Source organism: Ictalurus furcatus, chromosome 1 (genome assembly GCF_023375685.1).
Source record: "Ictalurus furcatus strain D&B chromosome 1, Billie_1.0, whole genome shotgun sequence".
Classification (NCBI taxonomy): Eukaryota; Metazoa; Chordata; class Actinopteri; order Siluriformes; family Ictaluridae; genus Ictalurus; species Ictalurus furcatus.
In genome coordinates this window covers 30,164,541-30,180,189 of record NC_071255.1, presented here as the reverse complement: position 1 = coordinate 30,180,189, position 15,649 = coordinate 30,164,541, and the positions used below count along the sequence as shown (strand labels likewise).

Below are 15,649 nucleotides of genomic sequence, written 5' to 3'. Positions count from 1 at the left end.
CTCCGGTTTCCTCCCCCAGTACAAAGGCATGTCCAAAAAAAGTGTCCATAGTGTATGAATGGGTGCATGAATCTATGTGTGATTGTGCCCTGCGATGGATTGGCACCCCGTCCAGGGTGTCCCCTGCCTTGTGACGGTCCATGCCTCCTGGGATAGGCTCCAGGCTTCCTGTGACCCAGTAAGGATAAGCAGTAGAGAAAATGGATGGATGGATGGTAATCACACTGTACGTTCAAGTTATCTTGTCATCTAAGACCAAAGCTTATGATTTATGCTATTTTTCACACTTTATGAAGTAATGTTTGAAAAAACAAACAGTACTATGGGGCGCAAGTGTGTTGAAAGGATGTTCAATGAGCATGCTGTGAATAAGAGACCTGGGATGAGCACAGCACAGACTATGAATATAACAGCAGTTCTTAGGTATAAATCTATAGTATCCAGGTGAGACTATACACTAATTGAGACAGGACACATGGAGGCCAGGGTGGTCAGGTTTTTTTTCTGTCTCAACTTTGATAGATTTGGTGTAATGTGCTCCACTCACCTATTAGTTATTATACTATACACTTAGCTCTGGTTATAATGGCAAGACTTGTGTTAGAATTATGAAGAAATACAGGCACGTATCGTACCGTACAGTACGTTGTTGCCACAGCTTTATCAAAATGACCTCCATGTGTTACACTGACATGTAACATATGTAAGGAATTCATCCGATTCATTCAGTCAGCTCAGCAGAAGATTATTTCCGCTGTGATTCAGATCCTCATACTGTACTCAATCACTGTTGCAGATGAAATCGGACTCAATTTTCATGTTTGATTTAGTGTTTTATTTTTATATTTCTTAAGATGTCTTATTTCTTGTGCCGTTTTATTTGATGTACATCACGTTAGTCAATGCAATTTGTTCTAAATGCACTTTAACAATCAATAGCATTTAAGAAAACACGCTCAAATCATACTGTATACTGTATGTCTGGCATTAGAGTGTATGTTGGGTTACTGTATATTCCTCTTTTCGGTCAGTCTAGACAGTCTGGTCAGACTTTTTCGTTTCCATTTTCCAAAGAGCTTTGCACCGCTGGATCTCCTCCACCTTGAGAAGAACCACAGAGCTGCCATGCTATTAGGAGTGGCAGTAATATGGTGTTAGTCGTGACGCTGTCAGCGCTACATTACCGTACACCGAGACTGTATTTCTGTACTCGTGTCACCAGTCGTGTGCTTTGTTAAAATATACCGTGTTAATCTGGCGGCTGTGATGTAAACCTAGCGCGATGATGGGAGGTATGTGTGAACTTCAGTGACAACCCACACTGGCAGAAATCTGGGCCTCTAGAGGTGTTTGAGTAAATGTTATGACGTGCCGATATAAAAAAAGTGTGTAAGCGTGTATGTAGAAGGCTTTAATTTTCTTCTCTCGTATGTTAGACAGGCTTGTAATGATGTAGGGGTGGTGTGTTTGGGGGCGCTGCTTTGGAACGCAATCTAACTGCCATGTTTACTTTACAGCTCCCAGAGTCCCATGTTGCTGATTGAAGCCTCTCACTAATCGCTCCGTGCATGCACACACATATATACACTTACACACAGTCTGTCCCCAGATGATACGCTAGAAAGAATGAAAGTCTATAATGAGCGATAATCGTTTCCCTTCTCATAAAATCTGTTTTGCTATAATTGTTTTTTCTTTGGATTTAGAAATTCAATCTTATATGAAAACAAAAACCATATTCTTTTTTTTTTCCTTTTTCTTTTTTTTTAACTTATGCTCCACGCCCATTTCACCCCAAGGCCCGGACCTACATGGTGGCCCCTCATTCGTACACCATAAACAGTGTGGTCATGAAGCTAAACAATATGGACCACCAAGTATTTCCACCACTGTTTACCCACCCCTGGGTTCTTTTTTGTTTTGTGTGAAGAAAACAGCACTAAAGTGACTCTTGTCTCTTTCTTCTTTCCCCTCCCCATCCCCCCAATCATCCCCCTTTCAGGTCCAGAATGCTCGAGAAACTTCACCTCTAAGAGCGGGTTCATCAAGTCACCTGGTTTCCCCGAGAAGTACCCCAATAACCTGGACTGCACATTTATGATCTTCGCCCCAAAGATGTCGGAAATTATCCTGGAGTTTGAAAGCTTTGAGCTGGAGCCTGACACACAGCCAACCGCTGGGGTCTTCTGCCGATATGACCGCCTGGAGATCTGGGACGGTTTCCCTGGAGGTAGGAAACTCAATAACCTATAGTTTCTGGGTTTTGTCCAAGCAGCCTGGGCTGAAGCAGAAATAGTCAAATAACATAATATCTGTGATGATCAAATAATGTCACAATCTGAAATACACACAGCCTCACACTCATTTGCATTACTTTGAGTAACTCTTTGCCCTAGTTGTTGTCCCTGCCCATAACACAGCCTCTCTGTCCTTTAGTTAGTGTTTTTTTGGGCTGGATCTGACAAACACAACAGAGATATTGTAGTCTCTCTCTCTAACACTGGACTAGAGGTCAGCAGGGAGACCTTGTCCTTGCAAATATGCACATTTTATCAGTGTGAGTAGATACTATCTCTCCTGAACAATGCACTGTGATTGATCTCTGGGGAAAATGGAAGGAAACTCTGGCCTTAAACTGATGACGCAAAGCAAAGCCCTTCCAAGCTGGGCTTCAGTTCATGTCCCACACACACATACACACAAACACTACTTCCACACACATATAGGCCATATTTAACTTTTCAGACATTCTAGGATCATGTTCCCCCTGCAGATACATTTATTTTAAGAACAGATGCATGATCCTTGACGTGTACTCTGCATCTAAGGCACTTGATGAATATAGGCCATTTTCTTCAGCTGTAATGGAGTCGAGTGGCTGCTTGAGTGCGCATAAGCAAGGTATCATGTAATGACCTATGTGTGTGTGTGCTTTTAAAGAGCTTCCATTCTTTTATTTCACATACTGTAAGACTTCCTAAAAGGTTGCCTCCTAATAGTTTGCTCATTAAAAAAAAAATCACATTCACAGCTCTGGAGGCTGTGTTCAGTGTCTGCTGCCTCTGATCTGTGAAAACTCCCGCAAGGTAGAACGAGCGAACTGGCATCCAAACCAAGAGCGAAGACTGCGAATACCTGAAGGCTTGTTCCACATTTCACTTTATTATCACTTTATTATTTTTAGAGGTGCAGAAGCTGATGGAAAGGTGGCACATGTGATTTAGAAACAGAGTGAGCTTTCAAGCTTGAATAAATCATTTGATTCACCTAGACATTTCTCAGTGTTACGGAGTCGATTGGAGTAAACTATGCTTTGTCATTTGACAATACAGTACTACAAATACAGCTTGGAAATAGTATGTGATAAAACTTCAAAACAAAGACAAAACAGATACAGATCAACACACTCATACCAACCTTGCTGAAAACTCCAGCTTCGGCCAGGCGGATCAAACCAGTTGAAAGGTTCTGATAAATAAATCTGTCCTAAGGGAGTCTTGCTAATTACTTTTACAGTTAAATGAGTGCCTGGCTACAAAAAGTTTGAAAACCCCCGCCACAGAGGTGTGATTAGCAATCAATGCTAAACGTAATTACAGTAATTTTAGTAAGCAAGAGAATTTTCTTCAAAATTTCTCAACACATCTGGGAAAATGTTGATATTTTGGACCATGTATTTTTTTTATAGTTTCCATTGTCATACTGGCTTTACATATTCATATAAAGTCTCATCATAGCTTAATCATTAACCTCAGTCATAAACTAGTGTATGCTTGGTGACCGTGCTTGCCAGTTGCCTAGCAACAGTTCTCTGTAAGCACCTAAACACTGTAGCTTCCAAAGTCAAAAGGAGCAGATTTTTATATTACATCTAGAAGTACCTCTTATTAACATTTTTGACATTTCAGTGTTTTTACACCTTCTAAATATCTAAATAGAAGTATCAGTGTTTGCATTTTATAAATTGCTAAAGAATACTCCATAGCAGTATGCAACTTGAAAGTAGTATCCTAGTCTGTACAGTTTGTTCAGTGATGACGATGTGAAGTGTGTTTAGCGTTCAAGCTGTAATGGAAGAAATTAAGGACAAAACAGTAAAAAAAAAAAAAAAAAAAAAAAACCTAGGAAAATGACACTAGGAGGTCATGCCAGTGTCCCGTGTGTGTACTGCTGAACAGAACAAAGGGATAAGTGAAGTGGAAAGCATGGGTTTACAGGCAAAGCTGGATGCTTTGGCCTTTAGCTGCTACTTGTCTGCCAGCTCAGACGGCCGCTGCATTACCTGTGGAGCCGCACCGATCAATAGTGCATTAGGGTGGAAAGCATGAGATGGAGCTCCAGAGGGAGAAAGCCGTCCCGGATTCCACGGTTACTCTTAAAGCAGTATGAGCCTGCCTGGCAGAGAGAACGATTCCCGACTGCGAAACACAACAGAGTAAAACTCATTTGCTGTCACTCGGCTGGATTACTGCAACGCCATTTTAGCCGGAGTTTCTAAATCCACAATTAATAAATTGCAATATGTTCAAAACTCTGCAGCCAGGATCCTGACGGGGACCAGGAAATGTGATCATATTACACCTGTTTTGGAGTCCTTGCACTGGCTCCCGGTTCCGTGTCGATTTTAAGATCATGATGTTAACATACAAGGCACTACATGGCTTGGCTCCGCATTACTTATCTGGTTTATTAATCCCTTACACCCCAGATTTTTCTGTGTACTGCTTATTTTGTGTACAGTGCTTTGAGAAGTTGCTTTTTAAGGCGCTTTATCTTTATAAAATAAAGTTGTTTATTATTATTATTATTATTATTATTATTATTATTAAAAATATTGCAAGTTTAAGCTGAACAAAAAAAGGAATTGAGATCATTTTGGTGCTCAGAGCTGGGCCATCTTTGACACTAACCACTCACACACACACACACACACACACACACACACACACTTGCACCTGGAGTGTGTTGTTGTACTATCTATGAAGTCATGGTAAGATTAATCTATTTGGTCCTCATAAGAACACACACACACACACACACACACACACACACACACACACAAACACATAGCTGACAGCTTTTTCTTTCATCTCTGGAAATGTGTGTGTAGCATGTGCTGAACGATGCAAGAGTCTGTCACTCGCCTCAGATCACAGAGCTGCTAATCAGAGATAAGAACCAGAGAGAGAGTAAAGAAAGAACAAGACAGAGAGATTTAATGGGGACAGACATCCTGGCTACCTATCTAACCCTCTTTTTCTAATTCTCCTGTTCTTTTTTTTAGCACTCTCTCCATCTGTGTTATCCACTTAAATCTCTTTTAAATACCTTTTCCTCCCCCAACCCCGTCTTTGTTTCTCAAATAAGACACACACATTGGCTCTGCTCAGTGTAACATGTCGTTTACAGCTGCTCTTTCATGCCGTTTCGTTTATCTTATGCCTGTCTTTTCTTCTGGAGAGAGGTTTGGGAAGTCACAGGGCTGTGACCAGCATTGCCCCCGGACCAAATCCGACTCGGCGTTAACAAAGAGCCCAGGAATTTATGACAGTGAAGAAGCATTTGCCTTGTGCTCAACAGCACTTTTTCTGTTCTAACCTTTATAGTACGTTGACAATGTGGTGTGGAAAGTTTGCAGACAGTTTCTTGCGTCTGAGCAGGAAGTTTAGGAACGTCAGTTCAGCGTCCTTCGGCTGTTACAGAGTGGCCTTAGTAATACAAATTCCTGACTGAATTATCCGCCATTATTATTTACATAACTCTTTAACCTTAAATAATAAATGTTTCACTATTTCATTATTTATTTGACTGGAATGTGCTTCTAGCTAGATGAACCTTGATATAAAGGTTAGAACTAAATCCACCCACTCTTATTTCTTTTTTCTCTGTGTAGTCGGCCCGCACATCGGCCGGTACTGTGGGCAGAACACTCCGGGCCGAATTATCTCCTACACAGGAATACTGGCCTTGACAATCAACACGGACAGCGCTATCGCAAAGGAGGGCTTCTCCGCTAACTTCACCGTGGTAGAGAGGACTGTGCCTGAGGGTGAGTAAACGCAACTCAGACTTATATGTACTTTCTCATTATTAATGTGCTTTTATTTATTCATCTCATGTTTTAGAAAAGTAGAGATTAATAGGAAAGTGGCTTTCACAGTTCAGTTCACACACTTAGAAAAACACACATTTCTAAACAAAATGTCAGCATTGCTCTTTACATCATCTATACTGTCCTGTGCACTCGTAGGACATAGCAAAGATGTATAAGCAATATATATGAGAAATTAGCATGTGCTTTACACACACACACACACACATTCTCACACACATACACGCTCTTACACATAATGATGACGCCTCAGAGGAAGTTATTAAATGCTCAACTGCGGCACTCTTTCATTAAGTGAATGTGTAAGAAGTCATGGCCCATCTCCCGTGTTTTATGAAGCCTGTCTCACACACACATATTACCAGAACAGCTCCCTGCCGCTATTTTTACTCACTCATTCACCCAGAGAATTCACCTCCTCACCCCAACTGAAGAGATGTTCCGACTAAATAATTGATTTTCATTTCCGAACACACCACCAACGTTTACACGTCATGGTGCGTTCATCAATCACTTTCCAGTCTACGCCAACTTTCTCTGTTTTGGCCAAGCCTGATCTTTACATCTTATATCTTTCGAGTCTGCCAGCCATGATTTTTCGAGCATTACCTTTAATTAAACCTTCTTTACAATGATTATATTGTACAGCTGTATGTATATATGTATACATATATACATATATACATACAGCTGTATATATATATATGTATACATATATATGTATATCGTATATAGTATCATGTACACTGTGCATATGGGACATGTACAGGAGGTATATGTGTAGTAGGGCTGTACATTGTTTGTTGTATATACTGCTCATATATATGTATACATACATATATGTATATATATATATATATATATATGTGTGTGTGTGTGTGTGTGTGTGTGTGTGTGTGTGTGTGTGTGTGTATACATGCATATATATATGTCTTGTATATACTATTTATTCTATTGTATATACTCTATAAACTGCTGTGACACCCTAATGTCTCCGCCTGGGGATTAATAAAGCATTATTTTGTCTTATCTCATCTTTAGTAAATGAGCTACTATAGCCCAATCAACATACATTATTCTGAATAGAAGATGAGGTTTATTATAATACTAGTTTATTGAGGGTTTTCTTTTTATTAGTACTGGGATTGAAGCAGCAGCTTTGTCTTCACTGCTTGTTTTCAGCCCTTGCTGGGGAACTATTTCTGTGTCTGCTGAACCGGAGCTGTGAGACGCAGACGCAAGCTATCAATTATTTATCACCTCCATAAATTTGCATTCCACGGGCCTCCTCCTCTCCTCAGTGCCTGAGCAGGGTGCTGTGGAGAATGCGCTCACATAGTGGGAGAAATGGCTATGGCTTAAATGTTCATATGTGAAACGCAGAGAAATGTAACGGGTTTATATGCTCAACGAAGGATTTATATCTTATCTTAGTGATTTACATGCTTATTCCATAAGGGAGGCTAAACTATATAAAAGGAATATGAGTGTATAAATATACATTAGAGAACCTATTGGATATACGTACTGTATAGTATGTAGACGAGGGCAAACATTAACCCTGCTCAAACCCTGCCAAATCTTAACCGTTATCACATTTTCTACAAATTTGTGAATAGTTTAAAATCTGATTCGAAGCTATCCGTTGCATGTTTTCAGTCTGATTTTTGCAGATTTTTATGATGAAAAATCAGCAGTTACATTCAACGATGCATCACATTTTTTTTTTTTCAACTTGCAACTAGTTGCTAAACTGAACTGAACCCACAGAACTAACATGAAAATCGCTTTTTCATTACACGTTTCCTTTTTCGCTCTACGTTCTTCATGTTTACGTCATTCGTGCACCATCCACAGCTCCTCCGAGGACCTCCACCGTGGATTCAAATGCCTTCTGATATTTGCATTTATCCCCTGTTTTATTTTATTGACAGCATCTATTACGGTTACAGAGTCGAGTCAAAAAAAATCAAACATTTGATACACTCTGCCTTCGATCAGGAGGCGAGAAATAAGTGTGTGCATTGTTCTATACCAAATGTCGATTCCATCTTCCCCAGAAATGGCAGACCAGTGCAGAGTAACCATCATCATAACTATAGTAGTGTAATGTAATCCTGGCTTTATGACAAGGAAGGCGTTTTTTAAGACAAAGCAAGATTGAGTGTAGGGGGAGTTGATTGTGTGTGTGTGTGTGTGTGTGTGTGTGTGTGTGTGTGTGTGTGTGTGTGTGTGTGTGATGTGAATACAGATATGCAGTGTGCGAACAGTCAGTGTGCGCAGCTCAAACTGCTGTCTATCAGATAACACAGATGCTCTGTCCATCTGTTACAAGTACCCAGACCATCGTCTCTGAGCCACGGCGTGTGTGTGTGTGTGTGCGCTCAATCTGAATGCTGGTTTAGCTGCATAGTTAGGCAATGCAAAAATGTTCCCACACTGCATTAATGTATATGTGTGTGTGTGTGTGTGTGTGTGTGTGTGTGTGTGTGTGTGCATGTCTGGGCTTTTGGTCTGGGCAATTAACTGCAGTGTTAATCAGTGATAATAAGTGCATGATTGTGCATATGTATGCAGACTAGTAAATTAGCCTCATCTCTCAGCTCATTCGTTTCTCCCCCCTTTCTTCGGTCTCTGGGTGTCTGGGCAGTGACCCTTCAGGGTCAGGGGTTGAACTCTGACTGACCTTTTTGTCCCTAGCCACCAAGCCGACATGCCTCTGGTCGATTGCCCCACAACAACACAAACAGAGAGTGATGCCCACAGTCTGGGTGGCAGGGCGATCAGAGTGATATATGGTCCTTTCCCTGGATCCCCATTCCAGCAGCACAAGCCTAAACAAACAGGTTTAATGTTTGCCAGATACATAACGTGCCAAGAGGGAAACTTCTCCGACCAGGTGCAGTCGTTCTTCGTGTTCTCCATAACTCGTCTTCCTCCTTCAAGCTTAATCTTGAATGTTTTATGAACAACATTTTACGTGTTAATGTAGTACACTCCTAGAGTGCATCCATTAAAACCATTTTTTCTGTATACTGAAGGAGAGAGAGCTTGTGTGTTATTCTAGTCACCAGAGATGGAAAGTGCTGCATGCATGACTGGCCTGGTCCCTAGTGGACGGCCGTGCTTTGAGGTCGCATGGGATGTAAGTTTTATTAGGGACTCATCTCTAACTTTTCTTTCTCCGTCTCTATCACTTTCAGACTTTGACTGCATGGAGCCGTTGGGTATAGAGTCCGGCGAGATTCCCTCAGAGCAGATTGAGGCCTCGTCGGAGTATAATCCCAGCTGGTCTGCACAGCGTTCCAGACTCAATAACTTTGAAAACGGCTGGACGCCAATGGAGGACTCCAACAAAGAGTGGATTCAGGTAGCTCAGGATTTCACTTATGCAGTAACCAACATTCCTGCTCTGATTAAGTCAAATTGAAAGAATTTCTCCTTGAGAAAAATGTCTGCCAGTGCCTTTTATGATTTTTGTATGTCTTTTTATGTTATACAGTTGTAGACCTTCAAATCTTCAGGTTTTTTGTGTGTTTGAGGTATTTCTCTGCTAAACCTATACCGGATTTAAAGCTTTTGCCACAGCTTATTGCTTTTGTCAAGCTTTTGTCTTTCCATATTAAAGACCATTTTTGTTAGAATAGACTTTTGTTGACTGCAAATCCCTAAACCCTCTGAATCCTTGAAGGCCACATGATGATCCCCAGGCTCTACATTTTTCTAACCACAAAAGTGTGTGCGTGACACACACCATCTGCTTTGGTCTGAACTCAGTATGGATTCGCTCTAGAACAGGATGCTAGGATATATCTTCTCTCATGCACAACTTCTTCCAAAGTACGTTTTTAGATGTTCAGGAAGGGATCATTGTGTCATATCAGGGTTCTGCGAGTTTCTGTTTTGCTATAACTCATGGCCCACAGGCATCGTCAAAACCTACACTTATTTATTTTACAATCTTCACTTCTCCGGAAAGTTTTAGGCTTCATTCCTCAGGGGGCTAATATCCAAGCCGGCCCTCAGTCAAATATTTGCTGGGGGAGGTCTACAAACAGTCCATAAAAGATCTTTTCCTTATTGCTATCAAAATATTGTCCTGGAGGCCCCATGTTCTAACTTGCAGACTAATTGAATCAATAGAATGGGCTTTTGGTCCAGCAGGGAGGAGGCACCATGGTGTTTCAGGCTGCTTCTGATTCAGGAAGTGGCTTTCGAGTGCTTCCTATGAGGCAGAAGTTTTGTCCTGAGGCCACCATGTTAAGAAGGGGAATTCCTTCATGTGATATAGGGAGAGAGAAGAAAAGAAAGAGAGAGCCTCTAGGGTACAATGTGAAGCCCAGACAAGAAGAGGACTGTCTGCAGTTCTTCTGATTCCATCTCTTCTCTCGATCGTATCACTAGCTGTCATTCTTCCAGGTTCTTCCCCTATTAAAAATGTCTGCCATGAAAGACTCCTCATCCTTGTGGTTTATTGGATCCTTTCAATATGACATTGATTGGGTCTTCAGTCTTACAAAATGGACTACACTTTAGACTACTGTTCCACTAAGATGTCCTCAGAAAGACAATCGATAATTGGCTCTGCTTGCTTTAAAGACCGCAACTAAAGGCTCTAAATATCTGTCCGATTGCAGCGTGCATTTTGCGGCTGGTTTGCAGCGTTATGCTAAAAACTAGACTTGCAGATCTATAGCCACTAAGATATGGAATGTATCTAAGTGCAGAAGAGATCTAAAATGTCAAACAATTTATTCTCTACATTGGCTGTAAATGGGTTCCATTAAAGCATAGCTGTGAGAGAAAAATAGAGGCAGGGGGAAAAAATGGTTGCCTCTTTCAATCAGCGTCTCGGTTCCACACCGTTTCACACTTGCCATTTCATATTTTATCTAGTGTAATTAAGCAGCCCTCTCTACTTACTGGAACTTGTTTAGTCATTTCAGATTTTAATGAAATTCTAAATGGACTATCTCCCGCCGAGTACAAGAGGCAAAATCCAGCAGCCGCTTCACATCCTCTGAAGAGTATTGATTAGAGGGGGTACTTTTTGGCAGGAAAATTTCAGGCAAATCAAACGTATTCTGTTTCAAGCCCTGATCTGATATTCCCATGCTACTCCCTCTTGGCCAATCAGATGTCAAAGTTTAGCCCCGCGCATCTGTTTCCAAGGGAACAAAGCTGGAGGACTGCTGAGAATGAGTGAGGTTGAGTGATTTATAATTTAAAGAACCCCCCCCCTCTCTCTCTCTCTTTCTGTCTCTTTTCAACCTGCACTTGTGAAGTGGTTTAATTATAAGCCTTATTAAGAGAGACGAACTCTTCATTACGCCTTCATTAAGCTTGCTGGTGAGCCACAATAACAATCTCTCGCCCTCTAATGGTGCAATCCATTCGGAATGCACAAATCACCCACTCCTCCCTGCTTCACCTCTCCTCACTTATATCAGCAGTTCATTGTTTATTTCATTAATGCTTCCCAATGCAACTTGCAGCATATTCCTATATTATTCATGGAAGTCAGACTGGGATTCTTGCATCCATGTTTCTTTCTCTTTGTGCATATTTTGAGCTTTATTTGAAAGCCCGCTCCCATCAAGCACATATCACAGATGTTTTTTGGGGGGTTTTTTACACCAAAAGCATTCAGGAATGGTTTCCACACATTTCTGTACCAAAAGGGCTGCGTTTCTGATTTTAATGGGACGTTTTTCTAAAGCATGACAGAGGCCGAGGAGGCAACTGCATGTGTATAGCCCATTAAGATTCTCCAAGGAGAAAGTTTGAGAGATTTTGACACACTACATCCCAAAAACCAAAGAACCGTTTTTGCAAAGCTACAGGAAAGACAATTTCCCGTCCCTCGAGAATGCCGAGTAATGAGAAATTGGTTTTGTCAAGTAGCAAATATTCCTGCTGGAACAAAGACCTGAGTGCTGGTGCAAAAGCAGTCTGAGATCTTAAGTCCGACTAGTTCGCTCCGACAGTCGCCATTGATCAAAGTGGAAGCATGAATAATGCATTTTATCTGGGAAAAAGTCAACTGTCAATACTTGAAAGCTTCTCCAGTGACTAGCTCCTAATGGTACGACGGAGTGAATAGCTTGTTTTGTTCCATTAATGAAAACCTTTTAACCATCCCTGTCCATATCACCATATTAGCATATATAAGCTTGCCTTTTGAATACGCAGCGGTTTATTTATGTAAATGACACCCCGCTGTTGTCATGAGTGATTTGATCAGAAGAGAAGTCAAAAGCCATATTCGTCATGAAACGAGAAGCGCACAATCCCACAGACTGATTAAAGGGTATAGCTACTGGTACAAACGAATGAGCAGTTGTATTACTGTCTGTTCTTTAATCATCTGTTAGATGTTACTAAATAAATCATAAATATAATATTCAAAGTGCCAACCCATATATAACGGCATAAACACCAACGTTCCTGGGAAAAACAACTCTATAGAAATGTAGCATTGATGTAACTGCTGCGTAAAAATGAAAAGTTATCATCCTAAGACCGTAACCCTGTCCAAGTGAGGCTAAAGAGACTTTTCAGAGCCCTACTGGAAAATGTTTGGCTATCAGAAACAAATCAGAAAGAAGGTAATGCACTGAAAAGAATCAAGGCTATATGTTTTGACATAGGCTTCTCGTATTTTCCTGAAGTAGATCACTAACCGGGGTTATCAGCAGGAAGCCAGCACTGCTTGATTGATGGAACTGAAGAGAGAATGTGCCAGGTCCAGAGATGGAAACGATGACTGAGTGACCCTTCTACCCAGCCATTATGCCATCATCCTGAGCCCCGGACTTATTTTGCTTAAAAAAAACACACACACAAAAAAAGACCAAGATTCCAGAAAAGGCCTCTGAAACAGGCACTAATTACAGACTTCCCTCGAAGAAAACATTCCGCACAGGCTGTTGAGCACTCGTTTATCTCGAAACGGTTGGAGAGAGAGGGAGGGCACAGAGTGTGAGCCGGTGTAACAATCCCATTCGACCGTATCCTGTTTTTCTTTCCTTCTGTCCAAATGTGCTTCCAGTTAGCCGCAGTCAGCCGAACGCCGCTATGTCCATTTTCTATTGTTTTGCTTAGCTTTTTCACTCATCAATTAAAGCTGCTTCTATTTTGAGCCAGGACCTGTCCTCTTGCCAGCTCATGAGTAATTACACAATGTGCTTGTAATTAACATAAGAATCTCTGATGATGAAGCCTGTGGAGCTAATGTCAGACTGAGTCACCCTGCTAGCACCACACCTGTGCTAATCACATTCTGTTAGCTAATGTGGTGTTGTAGTGGCTACTTCTCATACTGGTAACAAATGAACAAGGAACACTTTACTGTAAGGTTCTTTAATACGCCAGGAACTATGCAAGAGCAAATCATGAACAAATATAGTAACTATTTGAATTGAATAAGGAATGATTTACTACTTTATTATAGGGGTGCAAATACTATTAACTGGTAGTGACCGGTTAGTATTAAGAATTTTTGCACACTTGCTTAAGTTTTTATAGTTACCTCTTATAAATGACATCAGTGCCAGCACAAGGAATTTTTCTGTCAGATAGTCTAAGAATTCTAGTTTATATAATACAACTTGGCTAGCAGTTAGGATCCTAATATACAAGTTATCACTGTTATCCTTGTACAACAGCCAATGGAAACAGGTTGGTTGGAGTCATTCTATCAAATTAGAGGTCGCAGGAGCTTTTAGGCACTAAGATGACAGGTTTACGATCCAGATGGGAGCAGAAGACTGTACATAATACCAATAATACCAATAATACAAGCAGTATCACACTGCTCGTACCAAGAGCTGCCAGTTATTCATCAATTGTGCTTGCGTACTGAAGCAAGTACGATCTGAGCACTAACCGTGTAATAGTGTTCAGTGAGCCTAAGACGGTACTTAGAAAAGAAATGCCTAAACATCACAATATTAACTGATGGCTTCATATTTCAGCTAATCACATCTTCAAACCTCCCAGCGTGGATACTGCCCATTGAAACGCACTTCTCTGCAAAGTGAAAATCATTTTTATTAGTATTATTTTTTCATGCTCATGCCACAAGTGTGTATAACTTCGAGCCTATTAAGCAGAACCTTATCGTTCCTCACTGTGTCAGAAATAGATGATCATCTCACAGGAAAATATGTATAATTTAATGCCATTAAAAAGAGGCACGATGGTGCTAAAAATAACACAGGCTAATTCCGGCAGGTAGATTCAGTGATGAATGGAATTGCCTATTGTTCTTGCAGTGCGCGCTAATACAATTTTCATGAAAATGCGAATTAATTATACCTGTAGTTAATGGAATTTTAGAGCAGTCTGTCATGACAGCCAGGTGGTAACGGGCCAAGCGAGAGAAGGAGAAGCACGGCTTGAAGGATGAACCGATCTTTGCCACATGGTAGCTGCCAGGCCAGGTTTGTGTTTGCTTTACTGAAGCATTTCGGTGCCCTGCCCTTCAATTCTTCTCCACTAATTGCTCTTGTCTGACCCCTGCCAGATGGTATTTGTATCTGAGACACATAAGACAATCTGTAATTATTCTGATCAACTACTGTATACTGAGGTTTTTCTCTTTATTTAAAGTCATGTTACTGGGAAAAAATGCAAATATGGAGAATGAAACTAACAGAAAATCACAGTATAATTCACAATATAATTATGCATTCAGATTACATTCGCGCAAGCTGCTAGTTTTCCTCGACATCGTTTTCAAACAGCTTTCCAGCGAATGAAACTCCCTCCCACAAGTCCTATTAGCAGAGAAATAACAGTTGGAATCAACTTTTGAAGCACCATGGCCCTTTAAATTCCCCAGATTAAACCGCCATGGCAGACGTGAAAGAACAGCATGACCTGCTAGACCAGAAAGAGTCTGCATAATGCCACAGGCTCACCATGAAGGAGTAACGAGTATGTGGTGGGGTCATGACGAAAGTTTAATAAGGGGAAGACAGGGTTAAAGGAGGATTTCAACATACTCATCTTATCCACTACCACCAGAGTAGTCTCATCAGACATGGATACACACACCCCACTCCTCAAACACCCTCAATGTGGTGAAAACACACTCTCCTTGTTAATCTAATTGCACACTAGGCTTAACTGGCAGCCTACAAAGCAAACCCAGGCTAATTCTGTTCCCACTTTTTTGGCTTTTATTTAGCAGTGTAATGACTGCAGTCTCTTGTTATTCTGCATGTGGAAGCAGATGTAGCTTTTAAGCACTCGTTCTGTGCCAGATCTAGTCCTTGCATCTTAGATGATGTACTCAGGATTGGAAAATGAACTTCTGATCCAAAATCAGAGACTGTACTGTATCAGCCATGGAAAGCTAGTGTTCTAGACACAAATTAATCCAGAGTTAGCCTTGACATACATTACACGTTCGTTGGGAATTCTCCAATGTAAGTCTAAGAATAAGGGACCTTTGATAGCCTTTCCAGCTGTGTAACTGTATTCATTTGGATATGAAAAGATAACAACTGATCCATGACCAGGCATTTTTAT

At 40.9% G+C, this 15,649-nt stretch overlaps 1 protein-coding gene across 2 annotated transcripts in view; it reads left to right on the top strand.

The window, feature by feature from the left end:
• nrp1a (neuropilin 1a) overlaps nucleotides 1–15,649 on the top strand; it is a 72,856-nt gene that overhangs the window by 30,574 nt on the left and 26,633 nt on the right. For both annotated transcript variants that reach the window (XM_053635921.1, XM_053635911.1), the window contains exons 4-6: nucleotides 2,003–2,230; nucleotides 5,894–6,049; nucleotides 9,316–9,482. In XM_053635921.1, the coding sequence (XP_053491896.1) occupies nucleotides 2,003–2,230; nucleotides 5,894–6,049; nucleotides 9,316–9,482 (551 nt within the window). The remainder of the gene's footprint in view (nucleotides 1–2,002; nucleotides 2,231–5,893; nucleotides 6,050–9,315; nucleotides 9,483–15,649) is intronic.